Source organism: Agelaius tricolor, unplaced genomic scaffold, assembly GCF_023055355.1.
Source record: "Agelaius tricolor isolate 1412-34295 unplaced genomic scaffold, bAgeTri1.0.p SCAF_8, whole genome shotgun sequence".
NCBI classification, from domain to species: Eukaryota; Metazoa; Chordata; class Aves; order Passeriformes; family Icteridae; genus Agelaius; species Agelaius tricolor.
This window is the reverse complement of record NW_027269268.1, coordinates 19,325,579-19,349,374: the sequence shown is the minus strand read 5'-3', so window position 1 is coordinate 19,349,374 and position 23,796 is coordinate 19,325,579. Positions and strand designations below refer to the sequence as shown.

Here is a 23,796-nt window from a genome sequence, read left to right as displayed (position 1 = left end):
TGTCTTTTCTCCTTTGTGTTTGTGCTAGTGAAAGTGTCAAGTAAGTATGTATAAGGTATGATTAGCTCATATGTTCTTTCAGGGGGTAGGTTCAGCAGTCTAGCTGTGATTGAATCACTAGTGCATAGTGGAAACTCTTGTTTCATTTTTAGAGGTAATGTTGCCAATTCAACAAATCAGGCAACATCCCTCATAGTTTAGATGAGTAAAGTAAAATATAAATTAGAAACCATATCTTAGTTGATCATTGCCTCTTAGCTGATATGGGTTCTTCTGTCCCATGATCTAACTCTTCCTGTGTTTTGATTTCCTGTGTTTCCTAATTATGTCACTAACCAATTTTGGAAATGTCATAGTGCCTCTGTGACTCCTTAACATTACAGCTTTGTGTTAGAAATTCAATTAATTCTGAAAATCAAATTCCTGTCCCTTTTGTCAACCTGCAGCTACTGTAAAAACTTTCATTCTCTTTTTCTAGACCCTTTATACTCACCACAGTTTCTTGCAGTTTGTTACTATAAAATGGTCTTCTTAGTTCAGAATTATACACAAAACACTTAGATTTCAAATTTTTCTAACCCATTTGTGGTGCTAACCATGAAAATATTAACCAAATTTCAAGCCTCATAGCATTATTTACCTGCACGTGCAGACAGCCTGAAACAACATCTTTAGTTAGTCTGAGATAAAACAGCAATTCAGAATTCCTTGGATCCCACTCACTTTCCAAGACTACTTTAGGGATTTTCCCAGAGTTTTGCATATTTGCCACAAAATTTGTATTTTGTCCCACTTTTTAAATATTGTTTTCTGGTTTCGTGTCCTATTAGAAAATATTGCAGTAGTTTCATTCTCTCTGAGTTTGCTTTGCTGGAAGAATATTGAGGTTACATTACATTTCTAAAGAGAGGTCTTACTGCCTGAGACATGAAACTGTATTTAGGGCTTGCAAAGAACTTCATCTGTATCCTGTAGCAGCTGAAGAGAGGAGATGGAATTAAGTGGAATTACTTGTTAGCTCTCTCAGCCTCCTTTAATTCTGAGAAACTGCAACAGAAGTTTGTTGTAGACAAAAATTAAATGGCATGTATAGGGTTAGGACATTTAATAAGTAGATTTTGACTCGTAGTTTAGCCAGTCATAACATTAGTAAAAATCCAAAAGCATTCTCCTTCTGATCATACAGATGTTACTGAAGGGTGCACAGTATGTATGATAGAATTACTGTAACATTTTAATCAGATTATCTGTGCCAGACAGGCCCAGAAAAAAAATATATGTCCTTACTTGAAGGACTGTGACATTCTGACACTTCAAAAAATTGCTATATTAATATTGCTTTATTGAAGGAATATTTACTTTATCTTCCATTTAAAAAATAATGGAATATATCAGTGTGCAAGATTACCTGTTTCTTTACAAGATTACCCTGCTGTGTTACAAGATTACCCTGCTGTATTCAAGTAGTTCATAAGTAATTGGAATGTGGGAATGAAAGGGTGAATTGCCAGAGTTCTCCCTAAACTTATGGCAATTGTACAGTGGAGTGTTCCTGCCTTTTCAGGCATTCCAGAAGCAGGCGTTTGTTTTCACTGACCTCACCCACACTGAATACTTGCTGCCAACTAAAATAATTTCAGCAAGATGCAGCACATAAAGTGGTTTTAACAATTTTACTTTTCACTGGAAGAGTAATTCCATTTCTGATTAATCCAACACTGCAAAACTCAGCAGAAATTTCAAAGCCTATCAATTAAAGTGCTTTCCAATCAGGCACATTGTTGAGTATGTCCCTTCTCCTCCTTATGCAGTAAAATTCAGGCTGCCTGCATTACCTCTGTGCTCTCATTACTTTAATTTCATCTTTAAAAGGAGAATATTATTTCAAGTAGAGAAGAAAACACTGCAAACATACTTAGTAGGATTCTTTGATAATTACAGAGAGAGGTATTTAAAAAGTTGAAATCTATCAGTGTTTGGCTGAGCGAGGGGCGTAAGTGAGAGCATGCCTGCTCTGCTGCTTCAGCAGAGCTCCCTTGGCCTGGGCCTTGGTCCCCAGGAAAATATTTGCTCCATTGAACTGGCACATTTGCTGCATTGCAGTGATGACAGAGGATTACTTAATTTGCAGGAATTATTCTAGGTTCCAGAATGTCAGTTTGTTTAGCAAAAATCAGAATTGAGACTTGAGAGAAAGCAACTGCCACACAGGCTATGTCAGAAACTGAGCAATTCCCACCTTCTGGGTATTACATATGCTGCCAGCAAAAGCTGGAGTGCTGCATTTCAGGGTGTATCCACTCTGGGCGTTTCACAGGAGTGGGAATGATGGGCTGCTCTAACAGAGGGGCTGTGCTTTGCTGTTTCTAATGCTTGAATAAAGTACACACAAATATGCACACACCTTTTTTTTCAGCAGTGTCACTACTCTCACCTGGTACTATTGGGGCTTTTTCTGCCTTAGTTTTCCCATAAAATAAGGAACAGGCTAAAGTGTCTGTACCATCTGCAGAACTCTGAGATCTTGCTGTTTCTTCTAGACACGTAATATGCTAGTGTGATAAATCCTTTTAATTTTCTTTGAGGTGTCTTGTAATGGTTTCTATAACATCAGTAATCCTGCCATTCTGTGCAACAGAACAATTTTTCAAGTAATTAACATTAGACTGACAAGTGGGTTGAAAAATACTCTTAGACTAGAACAAAAAAATGTATTCCAGCCTGCTTTTATGAGTCTCCTTCCTTCATTGAGAATGAGATGGTTTTTATTGCCATTTTTCAACTTCCTTATGTTCCTGATTTTGTTGCAGTGTTCCAGCAAAAGGCCTGTCGAGTGACCAGTGACAACAGCAGGACATACTGCGAGGCCAGGAACCCTGGTACAGAGTTTATTTTAGCTCTTTAACTGCCATGATGTTTTTCAGTGGAGCTAGCAGAGTTTTCCTGTGACTTGATTTTAGGTGATTTAGCATCTGTTTTGCCACCTACGATTTATATCCATAATGGTATTGCAGCATTAAGAGATCAGATTAAAGAAAGAAGACTAAAAGTTATAGTCTTGCAGGAAAGATTTGTAGAGTCAGAATTACTTTACACTTTTCTGTTTGCCTTCATGATTGTGATTAAACCCAAGACAAGGAAGGACAGGAGGGCTCAGCTGTGCAGTAATTCCAGCCGTGGAAAGACAGAAGTGGGGAGAGCAACAGTTCTCTCCTGGGTACCCCAAGATGCATGTAAAGTTGATTACTTGTGGCAGTCCAGTTGTTATTTGAGTTGTAGCACATTACAATGTTGCTGCTATAAATTCCAATTATGGTACCCCTTTGAACAATCCTTAATGGTACCTTCCTTGCTTGAAATGAAGATAGTGGTGCATGATGGAACAGAAAAACTGACCCAAATCCCATTGATGGACTAAATTTTTATCCTGGCCACACTCCCCATGCAGTGAAACAGGTGCAACAGCCTCACAGAGGGCTCAGAGCCCCTGTTCCATGGCTGCTCATGTGTTCTGCATCAGCCATTCCAGTATCAGTATCCTGGGCAGAAGCAGTGCTACACCTCCCTGGAGCAAGCTGTGAATCTGATAATACACATCTCCCTTCAGCTGTGTTTGTACCATAATCTCCAGGAACGGTGGGCTGCAGTGTTTTCTTGTTCCTGCAATGTATTTAATAATGTATTTTCTTCCTTGGAGGAAGGGAATCTTTGTCAAGATCCTTCCTGACCAAATTTTATCCACAGCTTTTGAGATATGTAATGTATGATGTTGAAGAAGAAAGGATAAAAAGTACTGTGGATATTTTATATAGCAACCATTTCCTTTAAAATGTCAGTAATGTAACTGTAGTGCTAGAAGGAAATTATTTCATGAACCAACACTAATGGAGAATCCATGGACCATGGGCAGTAGTAATGAAAGAAATGTTTGGGATGCTGCTCTGCTGCCAGAGAGTAATGGTAGAATCCTCACTGATTTATTGCATTTCTCACTTTGTACATTTTGTTGTAGAAGCACACAGAGGTCACACTGAGACAGTAACTTACAGCACTGTGGTACCCAAGATCGCTTCTGAGCAGGAAGAACTCATCCACTTACAGAAACAGGTGAAAAATGGGGCAATTTCTGTGGATGAAGCCCTTGACAGGTTTAAACAGTGGCAGAACAAAAAGCAGAGACTACCATTCACTCAACAGGTATGAGTTTGAAATTTGTTCCTTGATAGAAATCGTGTTTGGATGTTCTAAAAGCAAGTTCTTGTGTTTTGGCTCCTGCATATGAGGTCAAAAGTAATAATCATGATTTCTATGCAAATCAGCTCCCAAGAAGCTTGCTGGTTATAGTTCTGATTCTTCTAGATACCCGTTCCCACTGTTGTTTGAGAGGTTTTCTGAGGTTGGTTCAAGTCCAGAGTTAAATATGCTGTTCTCCTAAGACTTGTGTTTTAAACTGTTGGGTGATGTGCATCTTTCATGAAACCACAAACCTTATGTCACCAAACAAACCAAATGTGCTACTGAGCAGTGTCAGCTAACAAAACCTGACTGTATCAAGCATACATTTATTCTAGCAATTACAATATATTAACTTACACCAGGCTTTATGCCTGTCTGAAAGGGTTGAATATACTTAGTGAAATCCACAATTGTCAGCAATGCTCTACACCTCCTTTGTATTCAACGTATGGAGTAAATTGAGGTGCACAAAAACAGGATTTACAAAAGCCCACACACTGAGTCACTGAAAGAACTGCACCAAAGCTGCAAGTCATGGAGAGGAGATTTGTTAATTACTTCTAAAAAGACACATGGAGGAAGAGGTTATGCCCTCATTTTATATGAGGTCATGCATTAACAAAAATAATTTCTTGTTGTCCTTTATGTCATTTAGTAGAAAGAGGAAAAGCAAAGCTAGTCTGCTGCTTTTCAGAGTCAAAGAGCTATCAGATGCTGCCAGCAAGGAGAGTGCTCTTTGTGTTTGCATCTACTTGAAAATCTGAGCTTTGTCATCACAGTGGAACACTTAACAGCAAAAGTGCAAGGGCCTGGAACAGTTTGGGGGCCCTTTCCCAAGCTGGGCACCAGCAGCACAGCACTAGGATGCCACCTTCCAAATCCATCCACAGCCAAACATGCAGATAAATTGCTGGTATTGCTCTCAGTCAGGGGCATTTCTTGTGGAGGAAGATCATATCTAATCTGTACCATGATAGCAGCACCAAGTTATGTCTTTTTTTTTTCTTGGTGAACTATAGGATATCCATATTTCAAGGAAGATTTACTTGGCCTGTTTTCAGTGCTTCAGGAAAAAAGCTGCTTTGTAGTGGTGGTTTTTACCCTGCATCACATGTGTGACTTTTCTTTGGTTTTGCTCCATAGAAAAGTCCTTTCTTCTTAGTCCTCTATAAACTTGATGAACTGACTTCATGCTGTCACTGCAGTTTTTTGTCCTTCACTTGGATTTTTGAGGAAAAATTGCTTTTCCAAAAAAAACCGAAACAACCCCAAACAAACAGCAAAGAACACCCAAGACTGTAATCTAATGCCAGAATCATTTTAACTTACTGCTGGCAGGGATAACTCCACAAGATTCTTAGGTAAAAATGCTAAAATTAGCATCATAAATATTTTTCAGTCTTTTAAAATTATTTTCTAGGAGAGAGATGCTTGATGTTCAGAATGCTAAAGAATTCAGCTCTTTATAGTGTCTTACTATTTCTACAGTAAATTTCCATTACTGATTTCTGCTGCTGGTTTTTTGCTTGTTTTTTTACTTACAGGAAAAAGTTCATCACCTGAGAGACACCACTATCAGAAACAGACAAGAAAATGAAAACCTGAATGGTAAGTTGTGCTTCTTCTGCCTTTAAGGACTCTGAAGCCTTGAACTGTAAGTGTAGTGCAGAGGTCTGATCCAAACCCTTTTGGATTGGGAATTGAATTTGTAATGAACATTTTCTGTATCTGATCACATTTATTTTAGCATAATCAGGCCTTCAGCAGTGTCAAAATTTCATCCCAAAGATGAACTCACTGCGAGTTAATGGGGCAGAAAATTTACCAAGTCTCTGTGGCTCAGCTTTTCTGTAGCCTATTTCCTACTGCATCATCAGAATTTGGGTAGATGGCTTATTTAGAACAATTTGCTTGATGTCTTCGGTATTTTATTTGTAAATCAGCCATCAATTTGCAAATTCTCGATGAACTTTCTACTTCTACAGCAGTTTTTGTGAGTGTTGTGGTCATTATTTAAAACTGTACCACTGGTGATTTAAGATGCTTTTTTCCTTTTTGGGATAAAAAAGGGATTTTTAGGGTTGCCCTGTGCAGGGCCAGGAGCCAGACTCTATGATGATTGTGGGTGCCTTCCAACTCAGAATATTCTATGACTCTTTGTGATTGAATGTCATCTACAATAGTATGAAGCATCAGCTTTTTCTGCAAGTGGTTTTCTCTTGCTGTTGCAAAAACAATCTATTAGAGGGTATTGGTTTTAGGCCTTTGATTTCTGTAAACTTCAGTACATATGCTGAAAGGAGAATTGGGGTTTTTTTTCACATTGGAATTAGTACCATTTGTATATCTCTGTTAAAAATTATGACCTAAATGCATTATTTCCTTACTGCAAGAGAAAAAGTACTGCTTTCATTATTCTCTTAGCGTTGTATTTATGTGAACTTGTGAGGTACTGTAATTAATTAAGGGAAATTCCTGCTGGCCCAGTAGCAGCTCTTCCATCCAGATATTTCAGTTTTAATATCCTCTGTGGCTGGTAGGGAGGCAGTGTCCTGAGTAAAAGCCTTCAGAAGGTGCTCAGAGCCTGAGGACTTGGGATCACTGCAGCTCATGAGAAGACAAGGGTGACTCTTGAGTAGAATTTGTCTGTAGGGTTTCATTTTAAGGCCACAGCAGCAGTCCTGCCTCTGTAGCTGTCCTGCTTCTCCAGAGTTCATTGTTGAATCATACCAGCAAAAATGTAGTATCACCACCAGAATTGTTAATTTTGTGAAATTATCCGGTAACTCAGATAATGATCACTATATTCCCTTCTGCTCCTGACCTCAATGCCCTCTCTTACACTGTCACAGAGCCTGAGGTGCATATAAATCAGCAGCTTTGCACTGCAGAAATACAGGCGTAAGAATCATTATGGTCTGTGTCCAACAACAGAAATCAAATATTTCAATGCTTGAAAAAAAAGGACTTCCTCTAGAACTGAAGGCATATCAATGGCAAGAGTAAACAAGGGTTGCAGAGGGAGGATATCTAGGTCCAGACATAAATTCTCTGAAACAAAAATGACAGTCGCCTTCTCTTTTTCTTTGAAGTTCCTAAGGAAAGCAGACTAGAGAGCATTCATTTGAGAGACATTTAGTTTTATGTGTCATTTAGTAAAGTGGTATGTGTGAATGTCAGCTGTCCTCAGATTTATTCTAAGAATGCTAGTTTTTACATGTATATACAGACTCTCCCTGCTATACCTTTCAAAACATGCGCCTCCTTCTCTGGATTCCATGTTTGAAATCAGGATTTGGATAGTCTTTTTCATAGACAGTTTTTGAAGTCTTGAGTGAGGATTTAAAGAGATCCCATCTGAAGTCTGTTAGAAAAGGAATTTGATCTTATTTTAATGAGAAAGGAAAATATCTCCTAGAAATTAGTATGGAACATAATTTTTAGTTTCTTGATAAGTTTGATCTTGCTTCCACTGTAATGAAGTTATTAATGAGAGTGGCACTCATTTCAGTCTTCCATTATAACATTTGATGCTATCTCAAGGTTCATGTCTCATTTTGTAACAGTTTAGTATAGAACTGAATAATGCCCTAAAAAAAAAAAAATCAACTGCAAAGCAAAAGGTTCTGCCACTCTTGGAGTTAAATATCTACAAAACACTGTTTTAAGAACAACTAAGGCCTAGGGCAGGGACAATGCTTTAGCTCAATACTGTATAATAAATATCTGGTCTGACATGTAGACATCAATAATAACTTTTTTTTTTTTAAGATGTTAGCCCACAGACCAAAACCAACAAAAACAAATACCTTAAATAAAAACTCAGGGAAATACATAGAAGATTTGTGGACAAAAGCTCCACTTTTAAATCTGAGTAGCCCAGATTTTTCAGGGTGCACCACCAAAGTACTGAACTAGAAGGAGCCTATTGCCCATGGGAAACTTTATCTTTGAGCATGGCTCCTTAAGCTTAGGTAAGGCTGGAGAGTCTTGGGTTTGTGCATGTCCACCAATAGAACAAATGGCAGCAGCTGAGACAATATTTATTCAAGGATTACTAGACAAGTTTCCTATGAAGTCTTAAAAAAACAACACAACTTTCATGTGCATCCCACATCCTTACTTCCTAGCACATGGGAATATTTCAAAAAACTTGTGTGATGCCTACCTACATCACTGGGCATTTGAACTACCTATGTGAATCTCAGCCTGAACATAGAATTTCAAAATCTGCCTACTATTGCAGTTACATTATGGCACTTTGTGTGTCACATCCCACAGATTTAGTCATCTAGCCCCTAAAAATATGCACAAGCTTGCAGAAACTACATAGGATGCTTTGAGTGGCTTGTAGTTAGCTATCCTCTCACAGCTAATCCCTGTAGAGCCTTGAACTTGTTTGTTAGGGAGGGAAGTGCCAAGTTCCTCACCAAAACTGGGAATGACTGATGCTCTGTTCTCCAGGCTTGACATAGCAGCAAGAACTGAGTATTAGGTGTCCCTGCTTCATTGCTGGGTAATGAGCAAGACAGAGGCCACAGAGGACAATATATAACTCAGCTGGACTTGAGCAGACAAATACTGCATTAAGCAAATGTTAAGGTTGATTTATTATTACTGGTGGTGTTGCTACAACTGTTATTTTTTAATGCCAGCAACTTCTATAATGATTGAAGGTAGGTCTTGGAAAAAAAGTTAGATGTTTTAGTAGTCTTCCAATGACAAATATACCCATGGGACAAATGAACAATTCAGTCTTTGTTTCATCTGCTCAGTCTTGGCCTCCCTGGCAAGACTGCTAAGGTAAGTGGCCTGCTGTGGAGGGGTCAAAGCTTTTTCCACTGGCTGCTCAACTGCAAGCATTTATTTCTGAGCTGTTAAAATCAGTAGGTACAGGCACTGGAAATGGCCTTCCTATCAAGAAGGGCAACTTTACTAGCTGTTGCTGTAGACATTTTAATACTGACCAGCTCCTGTAAGGTCCTGTGACTAGACAGGTAATTCACCGCAGTAAAGGCATCCTCCACAGAATTTCTTCTGTCACATTTTTATTTCCAAATCTATAGATGCCCAGCTTGCTGCCAAAGACCAAATCTCTTTCCCATCTTGATCCAAAAAACACCCAGAAGAGCACTATGCACATTCTACAAACTGGCAGGTTATTGATTACATTTGATATCCAAAATGTCTGGCTTCATTCCCCAGCCCTCATCAGTGCCTTGTTTTTAGTCCAAGTTGCTAACAGAATGCTTATTCATCAGTTGATGCCTCTCCAGCTTGCAGGTTGTGTCTAAGTAGAGTTCCCTGAAAACTAAAAAAATGCCCCTTATTTTTGAGGACAGCCACCACTTTCTGTTTTCTCTGCTAGGTCGACAGGAAGATGAATAAAGACAGACCATAATTTTGGCATTTGGATTCACAGGCACTAAAACTTCTTTAGTCAACTTAGGAAAGTTGAAATAACATGGGATCCTGAAGCACATGCAAGCTTTTGTATGTTTGGACAGGGAGGAAGTCATAGAAAAGCTACTTTTTTCCTTTGCGGCTTCACAGTATTTCAGTCAGTACTTCTAGTCTTGAAAATACTTACTTGTTGGTAGTTTACAATAGTGTCCATTGGACTTGTGAAGGAACATCTTTAGCCTGGCTTATTTCCAATTTCTTGAGCTTCACATGATGCTCAAAGTTTAAATCTAGAAAATGACAAAAACTCAGTTTCCTGCCTACTTGTCACCAAGTCAGGTCTTCATGAGGCAAGCTCACAGTCCCACTGCTGACAGGAGCTCACCAAGACAATGAATATCCATGCATCTCTCACCTCTCCTAATTGTCACCAAGAGAGACCAGTCTTGCTGTTGGGAATAAGATTTGTACAAAATCCACCTCATGTCATTCTCCCACACAACAACTGCTTATTTCTGTGAGTGTCTCTTGCTCCCCTGCTCCCAGGGACATGTGCTGTCTTCATGTTTGAAGTTAAGCACATAAAAAGTGACTCATTGTAGGAATGTGTTTTCTGAATTATTCAACTTTCGAAGATATTTTGCACAAGCCTAACTTACTGATTTCAGTGATTATTGATTGCATCTTTTTCTTTTAGTCTACAACTAGGAGCCCCAAAGACCAGGAACAGATGCCTAATTACCCAAGGTAAGAGCAACTATATGGGTGCACACACACACAAATGTTTTTTGTCATGGAAACAAACATTTGGAGGTACTTTCCATCAGAGTGCATTTGTGTAACAGAGTGCATTTGTGTAACATCTCAGACAGAGACTCTGATTTCACAAGATAAACCATTATCATCACACAGTCTGGTTTGTACTAGAGCTTCTTTTTTATCAGCTATCAACCTATTCTCCTTTAGTGCAGGGCAGATTAGCAAACAGTGAGGCACTGAGCTCACCTGTGGGTGCAGCTGAAGAGAGTTCCTGCCAGTTATTGCCACTAAGGCAAGGTATGCACCTAAAAGCTGTATCAGAGACCAGTCCTACATCCTGATTTCACAAGCAGTATCAAACATACTGAATAAAGTTGAAAACCATAGATGTGTTCAGACTAAACACAAGACCAATGGTCATTTCAGCACTGGGAAGCTTAGAGGTGATGGTACTGACTCCATAAACAGCAGAATTTTCCAGTGGTTGTACTAATGAGTTTCTTGGGCTTGGGGCATCTAATGGCCTCTGTAATAGTTGGGGGGTTTAATTATCACTATCTGCTACCTGTGTGCTTCCATTTATACCTCATTATACTACTAATATATTAAGATATTGTTATAGCATTAATATTTTTGTTATTATTTTGTAATATTATTAATATTATGAAGTAATATTAGTCCACAGTAGCAAACGGATGCAATTTATTCCTGAAGACAGCTGTAATTTTAAAGGCTTTGTTAGCTAAGTTACTGTGATTCAATTTGCCTCTCCAACTTTCCCAAGTCAGAGGAGTGCAGTGTGGTACTGTTTTTATTTTTTTGAACTGGAATGTGGATTCTCATCAGTGGGGTCTCTTCTACCACCCTACGCTCATGTGAAGGAGAGGGAAGTTGCTTCTTGCAAGAACTGTGTGTCCATGTCTCATTTCTGGAGCCTACTGCTCACTGGAGTGCAGTGTCCATACCATAAAACAATAGCTACCTCCTCTGCTGCTGCTTATCCTCTGAATCACTTCTTCACATTCCCCCTCTTCAAAAGTTCTCATAAGAACAAAAAAAAAAAATTTAAAAAAAATCTTATGACCTGAGCTGAAAATGAAAAACTATTGCTCCTTCTTCAGGAGGCAGCTTAACTCCTACATGGGCATTCCTAAAGGAGCTGTTTCCTTGAGTGGATGAAGTCACCTACACTTAATGAGTAAAAAAGGTTTGGATTTTACAGGCTCTGAGGCTGGAGAAAACTATTACAAAAAACTGGAAATTAGCAGAGTTGCTTATAAATTCCAGATTGCTAAAGAGAGATGAATCATCTCCCCTCTCAGGGGAGAGGGGGAATTAGCCCTGGGATGAGAATAGGTGATTTCTGTCACTTTAAGAAAACAATGATGAAGTAGATGTGGGAGAACTTGCAAATACAATTTATCCAGAACATTCAATAAATTCTGTTCGTGAATTATCCACATCAAACCGCAAGGTTCTCCTCCTCTGCAAACTATAGACTCTCCATAGTTTTCTTGCTGTTTTCTGTCTTCAGATTGGTACAAAGAAACCACTTCTTTTTTAAAGACTAATTTCAGGGAGATTTTTGAGTGTTTGACTGTTACAAAAAATAGCAGATAAACATTCAAGACCTACCTTTCTATTGCTCCTGTTTTTACTCTCCAGATTGAGTTTTCAACTCCAGTGCAAAGTTCTTAGCTGACTTAGCTAAGAATCACTTTTTCTTTACACAAGGTAGGAGGACGATAAGGGAATTGATATTCAGCTGGGGGACCTGAAGGAACAGAATGGTTTTGATTCTCTCATACTCATTTCAACAAAAACAGTTTGATCTTGTTCTAAACAAACCTGACCTATTGAGTAACAGGCATTTTTCATCATAACCTGCAGTGTGACTCTCCAGCCAGTTGCACACCGGTTTCCTCTGCTTAGCATCCCACACATGTTCCAGCTGTGCCCTGACAGCCTCAGGCTCCATCCTACTGTGACACCTCCATGGGATCACTGCTGCACTTCCTTGGATCCTCTTGCCAAGGCCAGCTCTGGAAGAAGACGAGTATCACTAAAGGAAATTAATAAGGTTTCTTCTAAAGTCATCACTGAATTTTACACCTTTTTCTGTGTTTTTTTTTTTTTCCAAGATGACAGCTGACAATTTATATAAGGATGAATTGCATGCTTTGGTTAATAATTTTTGAAGTCATTTCAGTTTTTCCATTGTGCTTGATAAGTTGTTTAAAAGTAGATTTTATGCACAAAAGAGGAAGATTGTAAAAGGCTATGAAGATTATTAAGTGAAAGTAAATAAAATTTAGCTTTTGCTTTTTGCTGAAACATTTTTATATTAACTCTGTATAAAAATTTGTCTTTACTAGGAATAAGGGTATTTCATCATCAGTTTAAATAATTGCATCACATTAAAGCTAATTTCTTAAGCCAAACTATGTAAACCAGTACTAATTACCTACTAGTGCATTAAAGTGATTCCAAGAATTTGGTTTACAAGGAAATTGTGTTTTGTTTAGTAAGTTGACTAAAGTAAATTATATCCAGAACAAAGCCAAATTATTTTCTGCTGCATTAACACGGCAACAGTAAAGGAATAAATATGGTTAATGGGTATAATGGTCTGCATGGCCGTAGTATTATTCTACAAAATTTATGTGAGCATGTGATGATACAAGAGTGTGCAAGATGACTTGCCCTAATTCATGCACAAAAACAAGAAAAAAAAAAATCTCCTTAATATAAATACGTTTTCCTCCTGAACTACATCTTAAAGTGACACCCAAATTTGGAAGAGGGGAGTGGATTTGAAGTTCAGGCCCTCAAGGCTCCTATTATCTCTCCAATCCCAATACATTATTGTGCCAAGTGAACTATTAGGAATAAAAATAAGCCAAAAAGCCAATGTTCAACTTTTAAAATGATGATAGAATCTCGAAAGGATGTAGATTTAGACTAATTAAAAATCTCTTTTCTATTTTAAATGGGTTGATTAAACATTTTCAGTAAATTATTAGTTCCCTGGGGAAAACCTGCATTTCTGTTAGAAACACTCCCAACAAATACTGCAGATGTACTGCTATGAAGTTGTAAATATTCAGTGACTGCTGTATTAGTGTGGCAACATAGCTTTGTGTACCATAAACCAAAAAAAGCCCTGTAATGTACTCCAGAGCTGGAAATACAGTGTCTGTGAACTGAGGGCTATGAGGCTGCCAGGCTTTATAGGGGAGAAGCTGGGATGTTCTAAGACTTACCTGGCTACATGGGCCTTCTTTCTCCCCTCAATAATATTTATATTTTATATATATATATATAATATAAATAGTATTTGTATTCTTACAGACCTAGCTAGTCAGTGTATCCCCTGGCAAGCATTCCTGAGTTGACAACATACAGATGGAGAAGTAAATACAAAAAATGAAAAGGTTCATCATGTTGGTACCTGCTGTCTTTTCTGCCATTTGTTCATTTGGGTTTTGTTTCTGTAGCAGAGGAGATGAAGGGACCTTTCCTGGGAAGGGGTGAGTCCTCCCAGTCTTCCAGGCAGGATCTGGATGCTCTCTGTGCTGCCAAGGCAGAGGCTGTGGCCCAGTGGCTCCTGTGCTCCAGTGAGAGGGCACCTGGACAATGCAGAGAGTTGTGGTCAAGGATAACAAACTACAAAACTAGAAATCTGCAAAAATAAAGCACAGACAGTTACATCAAGGAAACAGTATGGTTTTTCCTGGGGAAAAATAGAGTGTAACAATCCAGCAACACTGCCAAACACACAAAGCAGAAGCCTGAGTGTTGCTCCCCTCAGGAAATAGAAGTTCCCTCTGTGCATACATGTATTCCCATCTCTAATGTGACACTCCACAGTTTCCAGCCCAGGAGAATTTAGGATTACCCATAACAAAGCAACTCCTGCTCTCTGCTTCTGCTGCTTCATCCAAGCCCTGCTCTAGGCATCCCAAGTAGGGCAGCACCAGCATTACAGCTCTGGGCAGCCCTGTTTTACAAAAAGCAAGAGTATTTTCAGCTCTATACAGAGGGCAGTGCAGTCTCAAAAGGATGCAAGACAGCAACAGGAAAGACTGGCAGTTGTCCTTTAATGAAGAACTACTTCTGCTACACCACAGATTTGTTTGGTTCACCACTCTGGTCTCCTCTGACTCTTGATGTTATAATGTAGAACAACAAGAAACCCAAACCAAACAAAACACACCCCACCAAAACCCAGATCCATTCTTGCCAGTCTACAGAATCTTCCTGAAAAACTGTGTGTCATCCATAAAAATGCAATTTCTATGGTATTAAATTCCATGGCTAAGCAACAAGTTGAAAAAAGGGCTTTTGTTCATTTGGGTTTTGTTTATACACACAGAATTCCCTCCCACCCACCCATACTTTGAGGCAGTTAGCCAAGACCCATAGGAGAAATGAAGGGATGGATTCCTTTTTTTTCCTTCTCCAAAGGGAATTTCTTCATCTCAGCATAGTTAATGATGTTCAAGCTACAAGTAAAATCATTATACTTCTGCAAAAAGAATAGCATCTGTTCCCCACCCCTCTCATATTCACAGTCTGTTTGCTGCTGCAGGATTTCCATGCCTTTCCTCAAGGTGTGCCACTGAACTTCAGACTCGTTTCTAAACAGACATTCCAACACAAAGGAAGTCCTGAAGTTTTGCTAACCAATGTGCTTCACTGTGTTAACAGGCAACATCAGCAACTGCCTGTTAATCAAGCAAATCACAGGAGCCTGAGAGCCTAACTGGGGCAAGATCCCTGTGGTAGGTGCTCTAAAATATGAGCTAAAACAGCTAAAATATTAGTTTCGTTTATAAAATATTAGTTTGATTTCATTAGTAAGCTAGGGCCAAGCTTCAGTAAGCTTCAGTAGCCAACCCATCAGCAAAAACACCACTTCCAGCTGGCAACATGTATTCTATTAAACTTGAACCAATAACTCATTGAAAAATAAATACTTTTAACACAGTGACATCCAAGAGAAAGGAAAACAATGCAGAGAGATCCACAGTGACTGCAGTTATCAGCAACTTTGATCTGCCAGGAGCCCCATTACAGGAGAGGTTTCAGTGAGGCAGCAGTGCTCAGAGATTGCCCACTTTTGCTGGGGTAACTCACCTGGATCACAATCTGGATATGGCCTGTCATCTGTGAAGGGGTGGAATGGTCTTGCTGGATGTTCACCCTATAAAAACAACACCCATAGCATTTCAACACCAGTGTAACATGCCGCAGAATGAGAACAAATATCAAGTCCTACCTTCATTTTACTAAAGAAGCTGCAATCCGAGCAGGAATGTAAATGGTGCTGAAGATAGATTTCAGTCTTCACAAGAAACATCTACTGGGAGAAGAGCAGGAGCAAAATGACAAGAGTTGTCCTGACAGTGCTCCAGGGGGTGTGAATAACAAAGAGGAGGCAGAGCCATGCAGACAGACTGACTGCTCATCCCCTTCATTTACGGTAACCAGCTTTCTTCCTGACAAACTTCAGAGTCACAATTCAGTAATGCTGGAGTGAGTCATTCCAGAAATAGGCCCCAAGACAAGCCATCAACAAGCAAGGTGGAGGGACATACTCAGCCACTCCAGACACACTGGGATGCAGGAGCTGAAATTAAGAATTGCATCAAGAGAGCAGCAAAGAGTTTAATGGAGGCAGAAAGTGGTCCCAGGGAAGCAGCAGTCAGTTTGTGCCAGACTCCTAGCACAAGAAATCAGAATACCTATACCAGCAGCACTGTCAATTCTCAACAGTAATTTCAAAGGCTTGGATTATCCTCTTCTTACAGGAAAAAAAAAAAAAGGAATAAAGCATTCAGGTCTCAGCTCACTTCTGCAAGGAACTTCCATACACATAGAGAGTAGGGGTCCCACAGAGGTGAAGAATCCATTGAGGCTGCCCAACACTGCAAAAAATACACACAAGTTGCAATTGTTTGCAGATGCAAGTGCCATACAATACTAAAATGTTCACCAGAAAAAGCTTACTGATACCATCTATACAGAGAATGCACCTAGTCTGGTCTAAAACAAAAATACCAAAAGCAGCATTTTTGATCAGTCAGCATTAAAGTTCATCAATAGTAATGCTAAAATACCTCATTATGAATCAGTGTTTTCAGTCCTGGCAGAAGACAGGCCAAAAGATTTCACCCCAGGGCACTAACCTGTGAGGCTTGGTTGGGTTACAGCAACTTTTCAGAAAGTAACTCTGGATCCAGTGCACTTCAAGGCAAGACACACTGGTCTAACAATTATCTGAAGACCTTTTTCCTAGCATGGATTTGGGTAATTCAGCCACCTTCTCTGGAGCTTGCAATACCTTCCTTTGCTAAGTGCTTTTATCAGAAGTCTTTTTGTACAAAGATATTTATAGATTAAAAAAAAAACCCAAACTTAAATGGAGATCACAAAGCAGACTTGTCAAACTTTGCTGTAGCTTTTGAGGTTATCATAAGCAGCTCTACCTGCAAGGTAAGGGCTGGCACAGGCCTTTGCTGTTTATTACACCACAGGAACCCCCACGTGGCCTCAGGCTGGAGAAGAGGATCCCACAGACATAATATAAATTATATACAGCTTATGTTTCAGTCACACTCAGAAAATGAGAGTCAGGCACCACAAGGCAGCAGTAACTAACTGAACATGCAGTTTGTGGCAGATGATCTCATCCTTCTCATTTTTCCATGTTAGTAGGTTCATCTGTGCTTTTCCACCCAAATCTGATTCTGACTAGGCATCAAAATCTAGACACAAACCTAGACATCAAATCCTAGACAAGCAAATGGCAGCAGCTGCCAGCCACCAAACAGAGCCCCCATCAGCTGCCATTCTCCCAGGTCATAGTTCTGGCTCATAGCACACAAGTGTGGAGAGACACAAGGGAGATGGAGAGTGGGAAAGCATTAGGCAAGGGGTAAATTGCACCATTACTACAAGAGGGAAGTCTTCATTTAAGTGAAAAACTCCATCACAGACAATACAGTCAAGTACTTACATTAGTTTTCTATTTTAGGGTGGGTTCAGTGAATCTGTAACCACAGGAAGCAACAAACAAACTTCCTGATGCTGTCTCTACTGATCAATTACCTTCAGAGCCAAGCAAGCTTCCTCGCTAAAAAAAAAAGGAAGAGAAAAAGTATAAAATATTCTAAAAATCACTTTTTCCAGCCCTAACACACTAAAACCTTTGGGATTGATGTTCCACACAATGGCACAGAGGTACCAAAAATTGCAGTGCATATTTTATCTTGCACAATTTCCACTGCCTTCCTGTACAGGAGTTTCAATCTCACTTAGTGGATCAGGCCCAACAGTGATACAAGTGCTCTGGTAAGGAAGAGTGACCAAAAAGTGATGAGACCAAAACAAGTGAGAAAATTCTACTCAGCTCTACAGAGGATTCTTCTCCCCTTAATCCATTGAATGAGTTTTAAGTTGCCTTTATGCCATACCTGACTCGCCTTAGTTTGTTGAGAAGAGGCTAAAATCAGCCTAACTCCTGTTGGAAAACACTGAAGTATTTTTATCTCTCAGTATCAGACACCTGTGGTCATTCCAGAAACAAGAGAAAGAAAGAATGATAATTTCATTGCCTTTTGAGCATTGTCACATAATTTCTTATTTTCTCCTGCACACCTAAAACAGAGATGTGAGCACACTGTAAAAGGAGTTTCAGGAAAGGACACATTATAACAGGATTATTTATTTTATTATTATTTATTATATAGGATTATTTATTTTCTGGATAATTTTTGTTAATATTTCCTGCTACGTGAGCTTGAGCACTGAACTCAATTGCAATCATTCAGTTATGTGTTTCCTCAATTTTTATGGGTTTGTTTGTTTGTTTTGCCCAAGTGTCATTAACTAGATCTTGCATTCTATTTCTGACTGGTGATCTGAACATGGTTCTTATTTATTTTACTAGCTTTACATATTAGATGTCAGATTTATGCCTAATTGTATGCCTTGCAAAATAAACAGAATTGCACACTGGAGGCATTTCAGAGTAAAAACACTAACTGCTTGCAAAATTAAGCTGAGATCAGGATACTAACAAAATCAGCTCCCCAGAGCATCTCTCATTTTCCCAAAAGAGTCTTTGAGAAAGTTACACTTCTGCTGGTGCTTGAAACAGAATTACTTCCTACAGTCCAGTGCTGTAAAACACAATTTTGCCTTGGAAAACTCATAATTTAGATTTTTTTTATGATGCTGCTGAAGAAAAGCAGAAAATTAACCTGCACAGCCTCTCTGATCACTGTCCAACTGAAGTCAAAGCCAAGTTCTAACAAATTCTGTATAATTACAGCAAGCTCCACTTCTCCAAGCTAATTTCAACAGCCCCTTTATGTTACAGCAAAATACTGGAAAAAATAGTAGTGGAGTTCCTGAGGAAGCACATGGCTTGAATTGCATGTGTAAGAATGTGGGCATATTCTCTGACACCAACAACAGGGTGAAAGAAACTGTTTTACCTCGGGGAGGAGACTGGTTTAGTTCACTTACAAGGTTATTGACTCTAAGGTTACAGAGTAACCCCAATGAAGAGCTCAAGACACCTGTATTAAAAAGGCAGCTGACAGAAGGCATTTGAAATATCACTCCATTTTCCACAGAATACCAAATTAACATAAGCCAAAATCAAAGTGAACGAGATTAGATAGGGCTGGAACAAGTAAAGCACTACAGGAAGGCATCTGAGTCCCCTAGTTCAAAGGAAGTCACACAAGAATGATGTTTGTTTCTCTCCTGCCCAGCCTGGCTGGAGCCCTCACTGCATCTGTAGCAGCAGCTGAGCCCCGCCTGCCCTCCTCCCCCATTCCCTCCCATCTCAGCCTGCTACACGTCCCCAGGGAGGAAAGCTGAGATAGCCACCCACACTCTTCTTGCGTCTCCCTTCTGCTTGGTTTCCTTCCCAGGAGGCCAAAAAGGACACGCTTTTCCCCCATGGCATGCCAGCCAACCCTTCTGCAACCACACAGAAATTTCCTTTTTTATTCTTCCTTAAACTTCTGCAAGCCAGCTACAGCCAAACCACAACATAGCCCAGAGAAAAACCAGCTCAATGGTGGGAAACACACTTTTTTTTTTTCCTCCCCATGAATAAGTCACAGATAGCATCAAACTGAAGAGACTAATGAAACATCCACATGTCTGTTTTGCTTCACTGACCTAATCTATTTGCTAAACGCTTTGGGTTTTAGGATATCAGCAAATCCCATAGTCAGTTCCTTGCCCAGTCTCACACAGCCAAGCTCCCCTTATCTAGCAGCTTTCCATGGAGCATTAAGTTAAGCAAGACTCCCTGCACTCACCACAGAAGCTGCAGTTTATTTATTCAGAAAATTTAAGTACATTTTGAAGAATACTGGCAACCAGGGCATTTTTCCCATTCCTAAAGGGAGCAGAGAAGCAAAAATTTGTCCAAGACAAAACCACATTGTATTCCAACAGCTGGGGGAGTAAAGACCCCTCCATTCTCTTCTCACTTGTATACCTCACTGTAAAGAACACATCAAAGTGGTGGGTGAGCTGATTCCAAGCCTTCTCTTTCCACCCACAGCTTTTATTGCATTTGCCTCTGCTCAATCATTCATTCATGCTCCCTCAGCCACTCGCCCACATCTATTCCTTGCTGACAGCCCAGCTGCACGCACACATTCCCAATTACAGGAATGGCTTCTGTGTTCCAGTGCTGACAGAGCAAGGGGAGCAGTGGGGAGAGAGGGCTCTGAAAGGCCTCAGGATGGGCCATGCCAGGTCTGCAGCACACACACAAGTTATGTGCCAGTGCTCAAGCTCACGCTTGTACAGCCACTGAAGCAGCCCCCAGGGGACTATTTGCAAGATCAAATTGTTGCTGATTTTAGATGCAGAGGCAGCACTGTTAACCATCAATCATGGAAAGGGGTGTTTTCAAAGGAACTGAAGGCAGGCGAGATTGAAGAGCTTGAACTTGAAGAGCTCATCCTTAATAGCCACAGAAAAGGCAGAAAATCTCCCTGTTACAGTCCCTTCACTAGAGGTAACCCTGCTCATCTTGTCACTGGACACTACTGAAAGCATTCTTTCCCCACCCTCTTGACACCCACCCTTGAGATATTTGTATGCATTGACAAGACTGCCTCAGTCTTGTCTTCTCCAGGTGAACAAGCCCAGCTCCCTCAGCCTTTCCTCATAAGAGATGCTCCAGTCATGTGATGCTTCAAATTCTAATCAGTCATGTGATGCCTCACCTCCTAACAAAGAGTCATTACTGAAGAAATTCAATACAACAAAAATTTAGGAGAGAAAGCATTCATCTTCTACAGACACCATTAGAACTGTGACACCCATGCACATCAGGCCCACTCTTCTCTGTCTCATTTTTTTTAGCAGCTTTTTTCCCCTTTTCCCTCAGGGTTCAAGACAAGCCTCAAGATTTGGCCTCAGCTGTGCCTCACACAGCAAAGAATCCAGCCCACCCAGCAGTGAGGCACAAAAACAGTCCTGCTAGGAGTATTTCAAGTTCTCAGAGACCCTCCTGATGAACCTGAGCATTACCAGCACAAGATGACTGATGCAACAGCAAAGGAAAGACATGATGGGGCACAGACAAGGAGCATAATAGCAGGAATGGCATAATTCCCATACTTTATCTTCATTATTTGACAGTTCACAATCTCTTCAGGATGAAACCCACAATCTTATCAGCTGATGTGCTCAGCTGATTGCAGTGACACACACTACATTAAATTCTCCAGCAACCAGAGTGTAATAGCCCTCATTGCTGCCACAGATTGAAAGTGCCATTTTAAATCTATTTGATTTTCTCAGCAGATATGGGTTTCTGATGAATCATTATGTCTCAGTGTAGCAGAGTGGATGGGTTCAAAACTAGCTAGATAACCAGCAGTAAAAACAAAAGATTGTATGATATGCAACTTCCATGATATGTAAAGCATGGAAGAAAAATGATCAAATGAAGGCTTTCAACCCTGAATGAATGAAACCAAGTTTCTAAATTATACAGAGCATTAAATAAGTATGCCAATTTCAAATGTGGTGACTACTTGCTAGGACTATATAGCAATGTTTACTCTCACTTTTAAAGAAATTAGGAAATTGAAGGATGTTGCTGCAGCTGTTCAAGCCCCAGCTGAGATTTGGGCAGCAAGGTGAGTTATCTGAGCACAGCAGCTACTGCGTGGAGCTTAAGTCTATTCTGGGATTGCAAGATGCCACCTGGATTTTTTTCAGGGAGGCCACAGTATGGCCAGTATGGCTGTCACCACCCTGCCACAGGTGCTTTGTCCCTGGGAGTAGCACTCTCACAAGGACTGAGAATGCTGGTTTCAGAGACCCACCCCAAATCCCAGCACTGCACGTGAAGACACCTCTACCCTCTAACTTGAGTGCTTTGGCATCACAGCAGCAATTCCAGCCCTCTGAGGCATTGAACTCCAGCTGTACTGCAGGAAGGACTAAACACCCACTTGTATGGAATTAGGGATGCAACACCCACAAGCTCAGATCTCAGAGGCTGACCATCATCAGGCCTGTGGTCATTTGGAAATTTGGCCCTCTCAGATCTCTTCAGTAAGCAGCTGTTTTAAACTTCTAAAAAGCATAACGCTGCTCAGATAGAGAGCCTGTATCTGCAAGGTTACAGCATATGCTAGATGTCTTGCCAAGGACAGAGAACACCAGAAAGCTTGAACCAAAAGTTAAAAGCTTCATTTTATGATTATTCTATCTTTAATTGTTTACTGTTGCTGAAATGTGTGGCACCTTTTCAGCTCAACAGCTGGCTGTGTTGCAATGAATACAGAATAAGCTGACTTGGAAGGGACCCACAAGAATCAAGTCCAGCTCCTGGCCCTGCACAGCACCATCCCCAAGAATCACACCCTGTGCCTGAGAGCATTGTCCAAACACTTCTTGAACTCTGTCAGGCTTGGTGCTGTGACCACTTCCTTGGGGAGCCTGTTCCAGTGCCCAAACACCCTCTGGGTGAAGAGCCTTTTCCTGATATCCAACCTAAACCTCCCCTGACACAACTCTCATGTGTCTTGTCACTGAGGACCACAGAGAACAGATCATTGTCTGCCTCTCCATTTCCCCTCATGAGGATGTTGAAGACCACAAGGAAGTCTCCCCTCAGTCTTCTTCAGGCTGAGGAGACCAAATGACCTCAGCCACTCCTCATATGGCTTCCGCTCCAGAAGCTGCACCATGCTCATGGCCCTTCCCTGGATGCTCTCTAAGAGTTTAATATCTTTTTTATATTGTGGCACCCAAAACTGCCCACAATATTTGAACTGAGGCTGCTCCAGTGCAGGGCAGAGTGGGACAAGCCCATCTCTCACCTGGCTGGTGATGCTGTGCCTGATCCCACCCAGGGCAAGGGTGGCTCTCCTGGCTGGATGGCTGAATGAATTCATGTTACCCACGTCCACTACAAGCCTCCTGGAGTTTAATTTTTCACTGTGGAAGACACTAGCAAATATAAGGTATTTCTGAGAAGCAGCAGGGGAAGCTAGTCCTGGGGAGAGCACTCTTCAGATGGCTTAAGATATTTAAATAAATGAGGCTTAAAAGCCATTCATTTTGAAACTACCCTTCCAGTGATTAACATGTTGTAACAACTCAGCCTGGTGTTAATCTCTATGGGCAGACAAAAAAACATTAGCTTAGACTGTTTGTTCATCATTTTTAAACTGAAATTTCATAAGATACTTTGGGAAGCAGTAACCTCTAGAGGACCCCTGTAAATTAATTTTTTTTCCAAATATCCACAACCTAAGGAGAGAGGGCTTTAAATTAGTACCTTGCATTAGATGAAACAGCTTCTCATTGTGTTCACTGCAAACTGTGAGTAAACAGAGGAACATCAGCAACTGTGCTAGCAAATTATTTTATAAAAAATCATTCTGTTAGAGGCACCCTTTGCTTTCTCTCTCCTACATTCACACAACTGGATTTTAGTAAAACCAGCAGAGCCTTGCCCCATCTGAGGAGCCTGTGCTTTTGAAGGCCATGCTGTATCAGGATAATTCAGACATATGCAAGCTTCAGGAAGGAGTTTGGGAGGAGAGGAGGGAAGAAGGAGTTTGAAAGTTTGGGGGTTTTCAAGCCCCAACATATGAGGAAGTGGAATACTTCAGCAGTGGGAGCAAGCAATGGATGACTCAAGGAGTTCTCCCTGTCTTAAGGGCAGTAAACTAAAGCTCCAAAAATACTTAAATTATAGAGAAATGGAGAGGGCTTAACTCAGCAGATATAACTGCACTTGTCAGTCCCAACAGTAGATGTGAAAGCATAATTTATGATTAACATTTCAGCTGATACATTCTTTGTTAGTCCCAGTATTCTTCCAGATAATATATC

General features: G+C 40.3%; 1 protein-coding gene across 1 annotated transcript in view; it reads left to right on the top strand.

Moving 5' to 3' along the window:
• The window catches only part of BANK1 (B cell scaffold protein with ankyrin repeats 1), a 135,038-nt gene extending 122,130 nt beyond the window's left edge, over nt 1-12,908 (top strand). The window contains exons 12-16 of the mRNA XM_071431846.1: nt 2,811-2,879; nt 4,013-4,197; nt 5,781-5,844; nt 10,337-10,386; nt 12,289-12,908. Coding sequence (XP_071287947.1) covers nt 2,811-2,879; nt 4,013-4,197; nt 5,781-5,844; nt 10,337-10,347 — 329 coding nt within the window. The 3' untranslated portion in view covers nt 10,348-10,386; nt 12,289-12,908. The remainder of the gene's footprint in view (nt 1-2,810; nt 2,880-4,012; nt 4,198-5,780; nt 5,845-10,336; nt 10,387-12,288) is intronic.
• Nucleotides 12,909-23,796: the final 10,888 nt, after the last annotated feature.